General features: G+C 34.9%; 1 protein-coding gene across 1 annotated transcript in view; it reads left to right on the top strand.

Annotated features, from left to right (window-relative positions):
* Window positions 1-904: 904 nt before the first annotated feature.
* Window positions 905-8896, top strand: part of LOC107189528 (fibroblast growth factor 18-like) — a gene marked incomplete at its 5' end in the record, with an annotated part of 28385 nt that continues 20393 nt past the window's right edge. The window contains 2 exons of the mRNA XM_015578086.1: window positions 905-924; window positions 4485-4530. Coding sequence (XP_015433572.1) covers window positions 905-924; window positions 4485-4530 — 66 coding nt within the window. The remainder of the gene's footprint in view (window positions 925-4484; window positions 4531-8896) is intronic.

Raw genomic sequence — 8896 nt, 5'->3', positions numbered from 1 at the left:
CTGACTTATGTAAAAATCCGTTTTCGAATTTTTACGGAAAGAAAGAAAAATACAAAACGTAATTGACAGTAAAGAAGTATTTATGCCTAGTTTAAAATTTTTCAGTTTATTTAATAATTATGGAACTACATAAATATAAGAAACTAACATATACTCCATATAAAACTAAATAAAGTAACTAAAATCTGTACAAAATATGAATTATAAATCTTTGTTTTATTTAGTATTTTTCTTCAGGAAATATGATTTCAGAAAGCACAAAATTTCCACTCAACGATTATTTAATTTTGGTCTTATTTTAAAAAGAAAATTGCCTGAAGTAGAAGATACTTTCTTACATTTCAGGGCATCAAATACTAAATCTAAATTTTTGTTCTTTTACATATTGGTTGCATCAAATACTACAAATTCCGCTTTCAATATCTTGGAATCATGTCAAACATTCGCCTGACTCGTGAAGATTAAGTCTTACAGTATAAACCTTTCCCACAATATGCTTGTGCCCGAGGCGATTTCAAGTAAAAATGTTAAAGTTTTCAATTAAATAATTAATTAATTTGTACATACTAATCCTGATATCTGGAACCAGGTTTTTAAATTAAAAAACCAGTTTTCGGATTTTACAAATTCATCCAAAAAACCGGGTTGTTAGAATCAGTTTTTAAAAACCAAGAGACCCTAGTTATTCTCACATTTGCAAAAAAATTTTGTAAAATTGACCTTCGTAATGACTTGAAACTTTTGCACAGATTTAATACAAAATAATATAGTAATATCTTTCTTTCAGAAAGATGTATTTCGCATTCGAGAGTGTCAATTGTAATTTCACTGTTCCAGTTCATAAAAAGCACGATTAATTGTGTCGTTATAAATTACACCACGATTGAAGTAACTTCACCACCTTCGATTAACACTTTCGAGCGTGTTTGCGTGATTTCGCGTAACACGAATTAATTTTCAGAACATGCTTGCGTGCGAATGTCGGGCACTCTGTACTCGGTCAAGTATCCATTTGAAGCTTCCGTAGCGGCCGCACCAATGCAATTTAACCTCGAAACTCGAGTCGACTGTGTTTTCTGTGCCGTGATGCACGACATGACTCGATATAAGTATATATCGCGTTGAATGGCCAATAATAAATGGGCGGAATCACGCATCGCGTGAAAATGTTACGATCGAAACTCATACATATATTTTTTTCACCTAACGGACCAAAACAAAAGAAATGTCACAGAAACATCACATTGAAAATATCATAATTCTCAATTATAATTTTATGTATTTTCCTTCCTAACAATACCTTGTTGAACGATACCGTGGTTTATTGGTAAAGCCGTAAAGAGCGTAAAAAAAAAAGCGTATTCAAATTATTTAAAAACATCAACTACAAGAACTTGTAGATTTACCGGTCATTCACAAGGAAACTAAATCGTCCCAATTCGTAATAAAATATCGGAATCACATAAGACGTTCCTATAAAATCTAAAATCATCCCAATTTCATAGCGAAGTCATCCCAGAAACTTCCAATACCGTTGATTATAGTAACGGTACGAGGCGGTTCGAAAACTGGCCGTTTTAGAAAATTAAATTACAGGAGCAACAATCTCCGGGGCAATTGGACGGTGGAGTTTAGTATCGCTTCTTATAAAGATTCCGTTGACGCGAGCAGAATAAAGTGAAGATTTTAAGAGGATCGCGGCGTGCCAACGGAATTTCTTCCAGTGCATCGAGACGGTGGATTCGAACGAGGTAGGCGGGATGGCGCGAAAGAAAGGAACGTTTGGTCCACCCCGCTGCTCCGCCAACGAGCCAATAACCCAGTCGAATTAAATCGAACGAGTAATGAACGTTCCTCGAGCGTCACTGGTACCGGCGCGACGCGGGGCGACGCGACTCGAAGGTGCGCACGCTGTAGTTCACCTGTGTTCTCTTGTAATACGAGATGCATTCGCATTACGCAAGCCGTTGCGGCGGCTTACCACACGCAGCAGCTCGTACGCAACTGGGTTATTATTTACAACTCGCGGCGCTCTCCGTCGTTACTCTTAATTTCTTGCGTTTCGCGATTTCCTACGTTTGCCGGCGCGGCGCGGTGCGGCACGGCGCGGCGTCGTAAATCAGCGACATTGATAGAGGAAAATAACAACCTTGATACGAATGTTTTAATCCGTGGGTCGGGGAATTAACGAGTCCGCGATAAACAGCGGACGCTTTCAGGCCGGCAATCCACCGAGAAAGTTTATAGACTGTAGAAAGTGAAACATTCTTTACTAGATCGATAACACCCGGCATCGATATAAAATTACACGCGACAAGGAGAGTATAAACCGCTCCGCGGGACACCGTGTGCTCCCAACTTATACTATGTTAGTTTCTGGATTACTGTTTACCACGCTCTACAATGGTTTGGCACGCTGTTTTAGGAGGTCAAAAGTTTAATTTCGAATATTTGAATTTGACTCCGAACGAATGTAACTGCCTTTATTGCGCTAAATTTCCTCGTTTTTTTAACATTGATACAAGATCAATCATAATTTTTCCATTTTTCGACTTTTGTTTTACGAAAGTTGTCCATGTGCATTTTGATAATAAAACAATTATCATTAATGCCACTTAGATTGTTTTTAAATTTCTCATTAATACATGAATAAATCACTGTGGATATACCACTCGTTTCGAAAGAGCAGGTATCGTGCAAAATCTTAAAAATGTTTCACATGTTTGCCCTACACTGATGGAATCTAAAAACCATAAATATTTTTATTACTCCTGCAAAAATAGGCACCGAGAAATAGTAGCAATTTAATTAGCTAAATAGATACAGTGGATTCCATTTATGTGAGCGAAACAACCCTAGTTCTGATGTGTCCCAAATAACCTAACTTCACTGTATAAGGTAAAAATTAAAACATAAATAATGTTGAGCACTTTGGCGTCGAGGCTTCAATTGTTATTAACCTCAACATATCATTTCAGCGATACATTTGTAACTAGACTATTTTCGAATGTGTTAATTAAATAAAAATTAGATGAAAGTTACCTTTCGTATATCAGTCATAATATATCATATAGTATCGTCATTCAATATAATAAAATTAGGAGTACTAGTTGAATACAATTAAAGAACAACAATTAAAGACAACACTTAGAAAGCAAACTTTCTTTATGTCAATATTTTTTTCATCCTACTTCATGTTGAGCTATAATTGTCAACATTTTTCACAAATATTTAAGTATCCCAAATGGTACTTTTTTCAAACTTTTAAAAAAGTTACTTTTAGCGATTCTGAACTACTACATGTTAATTTACAGCTGATATTTTGAAACTCATAAGGTGGATGCACCAGTAAATAAACACGTACATATCTACTTGTGACTGAATACTATGTATGTACACATAAAAAGGAATAAATTAAGTATTTGTTTTTTTAAATTTCTTACTTCATATTCAATCAATTTTCGCGTCATTGGTTACAAATGTTCATTTACTTAAATTATTCATTCACCTTTGTATTTTCTCTTGTTAATTTAATTAATTACATCTTTTCAATTTTTCAAATTGATATCTATGCATTAGAAAAAAGTATAGATATTAAAAGAATCTAATTTTCGTGTGCTAAATTTTATTAATATTATTGTCTCTATTAAATCTCTCTCTAAATATAAAGTATGATAAGAAATCATTTTATTCCGAATTTAATAAATATATAACCTAAGTAATAAATAATAAAAAGACATTCAAATATTTGAAAAAACTGGTTCACCTACTTAAGGATCGATACATTAGTCAATGCTTGAAATACCTCGTTATTTTACGTCTCAAATAGTTTATAAATGTTCATATATACACAAATATTAAGTAAAATAAACCACAGTATATTCCAACATAAAATTTAAAGTAATAACATAATAAATAAAGCCATTAAAGGTTATTCATTTATAACAGGTTTTCTGAGACTACTGGTTCATGATAAAAAATGAAAATCATTTCTAGCAACGTCAAGAAAAAAAATCGCTCGAAGCGTTTTCTCTAGCGTCCTATCACTCAAAGAAATATTATTAACGTATCTGAATGAAGATAGAATCGTGAACTAGCTACAAGATACAATTTGTCCGCTATAATTTGTTTCTGCCGCTAATTATCTCGTATATCTTTTCCTTATCTGTCAGAAGCGATCCACCGCATCCTGTGCTTTCAATTTGCACCGCTGCTAATAGTAACCTTCGTTTTATTGGACCGTGCCCCGTAATCGTGTGAAACTTATTTGAACACTATAAATCATGCAGAGATCGCAAACGATTAGGCTGCGTGCCGCAAATTGAAATCTCGCAGGTGCAGTAGCAAATACCAGCTGAGATACCATTTCCTCGTGTCTGTATGCTAGCCGGGAAACGCGTGCAAATCAAACGGTGTTCAATTCCTCCCTGTATCTGAATTTCAAGAAACGAAACGTCTAACATACGTATCCCCGTTTGTTGCAGGTTACCACAGCTTGCCGTTTTAGCGAAGATTTTGTGCCTCCTGATGGTACGTATCTCCATATACATATATTTTTTTCTGGAAAAATTAATAAACTAGGCGAAGCAACGTTTTTGATTTCAACTATTCCACCTGTTCAGTTTCTGGATTACATCATTCTCAGTAGTGACACATGCTTTTAAAGCGTTGTTTCAACAGATCGGACCAGTGTCATGCTGCAAAAGAAATCAAACATTTGTCGGTACCTTATATGTAGTCTTAATAAAACATGCCCCTGAAATGTTTTTGTCAAATTCCTAAAAATCATTGTGGTACGCGACTTTGAAACGAACGGTGCACGGAATGTAATATCTCCTTCTCAAACTATAAACGCGTTATTCTCGAAATCATGTACTTCAGAATGGCGTACAAAAACACTAAAAAAATAATTAACCGATCAACTCGACACTTTGCCTTTTCTTTTTCACGTGGTATTGGAGAATGAACCTAACAAATTAGGAAAATTATATATATATTTTTTTTTTATTAGTGCGAAGTACAAGACAAGTCAGGAAAAGAACTCTGATACCTGAGTTTCCAATTGCTACTGTTTTTATCATTTTCATTCGGGAATTTTAAAGTTAAGTTCATTCTGCAATTATAAGCATACAATTTATCGAAATATTTTTTTTTTATTTTATTTGAGATGACCAGAACAGCCATCATCATGCACACCAAATGTGACGGTTTACTGTGCAAACTTGGATTTGAGGACATGCCACGTGGGAAATTATAGTTTAAATAATAATAAAACTGGTAATTGATAGCTCAATGCCTTAATAAATATACAAAGTTTCACAAGATTCAATTCATTGAGTTTTGCACAAATGCGCTTCTTTTCATAGCGTTAAATTACACCTACACTATGTAGCGTAACACGTTATATGCATAACAAAATTGTAAAACTTGTTACAAATAGAAAAAGAAAAATTTTATATAACATAATGTTGTATAACATTTTTCGTGTTATATAGCAAGTTATATGTTATCCATCAAGTGTGACGTCATTATTAATAATGATGTGAGAAAAATTATACAAACTTGTTACAGATTTATCCAAATGGTAAAATCTTGTAACAAGTTATAGAAACATGTTCTATGACAAGGTTATACATATATAACAATTTGTTATACAGGGTGTCTCAAAAGTGCCTCTCTTCCGGGAAATGAGGGGTTGCTGGGGTTATTTGAAACCACTTTTTCCTTAGCGAAAATGTTAGGTACGGCACCTAACATTTGAAAAAAGTGGTTTCAAATCACCCCAGCAACCCCTCATTTCCCGGAAGAGAGGCACTTTTCAGACACCCTGTATAACACTGTCTTGCTGTACGTACAATATGTATACACGCAGCTTCACATTGGTCTGATCACTTAAAGATATAGCCTTAAGCTGAAGAGTTTAAGAAACAAACTCGATTAAATTTCAAATCGATATCTCTACCAGAAAGACTCCTAGAAACTTCCACAGCAAGCTTTTACTTCGGATCGTTTGTGTGGCCCGAAAGGTTTAATTGTTACGTCTCATCCAGATTCTTGTATCCTTATTTCTTCGGAATAGAACTGTTCCGTACAATAAACCGTGGAACATAAATAACCGCGATGGGAATACGAATTCCAAGTAATACCACTCGTGCATTCGGAAGAGATACGATCGTTCCACTGACCTGCACGATTCTGTTCAAAAAATAGTTCCAGCCGCGCATAGTGTTTCCACCGTTGTATTCGTAGTTCAAGGTAAATACTGCTGACCCGGTTACGTTGCCTTTAACGAGCCGTGTAAAATTTGAACGAGGGCTTTGGCCGCGTTCGTGCAGAATCCGTAAACTCGCATACCTTACTCGTTCGATGGATACGGGAGCGGAGACGTGCCAGAGCTTTGTTGTACAGGGACCAGTGACTAGGTCAGATCAAAGATACACCCCGTTGCACGAAGGGGTTCCGAGGTTCGGGTTGGATCGCGTGCCGAAAGTCCGTCCAAGGATCTGGTAAATCGACGATTACGTTGATGCGCACCTTACCTGTCATAGATTAATGATCAGCGCTTCCACTCCTACGCGGTTGAGGGGGCCGGCGGTTTATACGACCGCTGCCCTTTGTCGGTTCCCGAACTCTTTGATACCTTGTCGTGTATAATGTCTCTCGATGATTTGTGTCGCTGCGAGTAACCATGTCCATAGCAGCGTCTAGCCCTACCCAATGGCAGAAAGTATCGAATCAAATGGTTTAACGTGATTACTGAAACAACTATTTATTAGGTGTACGAATAAGTGGTCCTTTATAATTGTAATTTGTAATAAGAATGTGACACAATTTCAATTCAGGTTAGCTAGCCTGATCTTTTGTATAGCCCAAATAACGTGGGATCTTTAAAAGAGGTAACGGATATTATTAAGGTGGCGTAAATGTTTGAGTTCTTCCCAAAGAAATACTAAATTTTTTCGAGGTATAGTGGATTATTTATTAGATACAAACGTGTTAGAGATAGAAGATGCTGTTGTATATAGTATATGTATAGTGCTTCGCAAGCTAGTAATTTCGGACCACTTGTATTGCTGTCTGTGTTGATTTCAAACAACTGCATAATAAGAAAGTACAGTTGCATCTACCATTTTCATAACGTCCATTCGTCAAACTGCATATGTAATATTAATCTTTGGAATAGAGTTCCTTATAAATATTTAATGGAAAATGTATTCAATAAAAGAATAAATTGCTGCGTTATCAGTATTAAATCCCTATTAATTATGTAATTATTATTAATATTCTTCTATCATTGATGGCCATCTGCATAAACTTTTATTCGAATGTATCTAATGCAGACAAATAGAAAATACTTGCATTTTGAAATGTTCGTAATAATCGAATGATTATTTGTACGTTTGTAACAAACAGAATTATTTTACTAAAATCATGTTACAATGATTGTTCAAGTGATAAATTACATTATTTGATTAAAAGTATTTTTCACATAGATATATGTATATTAGTTTACTTGATGAAACAAACGATTATATTATTCTTTATTTAAATGACTGTGTTCAGAAATAATTTTCCGAATATTTCCTGAAATTTTTGTTCTTATTCCACTAAAATATTCGAAATCAAGTACTTCGGGATAAAGACAAATGTGCATAATATCCACAAATACCGCTGTGCAACATTGAGCTTTGTACTTACATCTGTAAGTTATTTATTAGCTTATTCGACGTGATTAATTTAAATGCTAAAGTGATAAAAAAAATATCTTGTATTCTTGTTTATGTCCAATATGCATATTTCTCCTAGAGTATTCTTGAGTCATAAAAGATGATGCGTTTGTGATTTTTCAGTATCGGAAATATTCTTTTTTATTTCTTGCTTCCCATATTTTACATCCACATCTAGTATAGACTTTTGGGTATATTTAAAACTACATTGATCACTTTATAATACGAACAGAATATCAATAATTCACGAATACAGTATTAAAACGAAAAGGTTATAAATAATGGATATCGACTGAAATATCAAGTACCTACTACCTGTCGTACGTAATTAACTGCCATATCTTTCACATATTTTTTTAAGTACAACTATGAAATTATAGTAGTTTAAATACGATATCTCAAATGCGATGTGGTAGCAGCAAAGCGTTACGCATTTCGTTTTAGACACAGTTAAGATCTACGATCGGAACATCCTGAACGATAAAGGGCGACAGCTGCGATAAGATTGTAGCGAGCGGATTCGAGTCGTATTTAAATGAAGTTTATATGTCTCGATCTGAGTTGTGAGCGGTAGGTAGGTAGAGTAAAAGCTTGTTTGGTCTAGTAGCATAATAGTTGTACTTCTTATTGAAGTCATTCTGAATACATAAATTCTAGTAAGCGTCAACAACGAACTATTGCTTTAACAGTATGATAAAATTGCAAAAGATTTTTCACAACTTGTTTCACACAGGTTTCTATAGCGAACAAAGGATCGTCGCGATGGTAACAGGAACTTTATTGTCGCCAATTACAGATCTTAGACTATATTGTCGTAGCTCGGAGCGCAGCTATGTAAAATTCCATCGCGTGCAGCAACCTCGTTGTTAGAAAAAATTACAAACCGCAGCCGTGTGCTTAGTATTTAGAGGATAGGAAAGTGGCGAGTTCGTAACGGTCAGGTTTATCCGCAGTTTCAAATGCGATCGGTTTCCAAGAGAAATTGCTGCAACGTAAGTTCCGATCGCAACATTCAATGTACATTTGAATTCTGTTATCTACTACGAATGAATACTTATGAAGATGCTTTACTGAGCTCAAACATGTGCTACAAGGTATAAATTATGGAAAGATTGACCAAGACATTAATTAAAAATGAAAGTAGAATATTTTAGACATCTGTGCGTACA

Source organism: Dufourea novaeangliae, unplaced genomic scaffold (assembly GCF_001272555.1).
Source record: "Dufourea novaeangliae isolate 0120121106 unplaced genomic scaffold, ASM127255v1 scaffold151, whole genome shotgun sequence".
Classification (NCBI taxonomy): domain Eukaryota; kingdom Metazoa; phylum Arthropoda; class Insecta; order Hymenoptera; family Halictidae; genus Dufourea; species Dufourea novaeangliae.
This window is presented reverse-complemented; position numbering and strand designations above follow the sequence as displayed.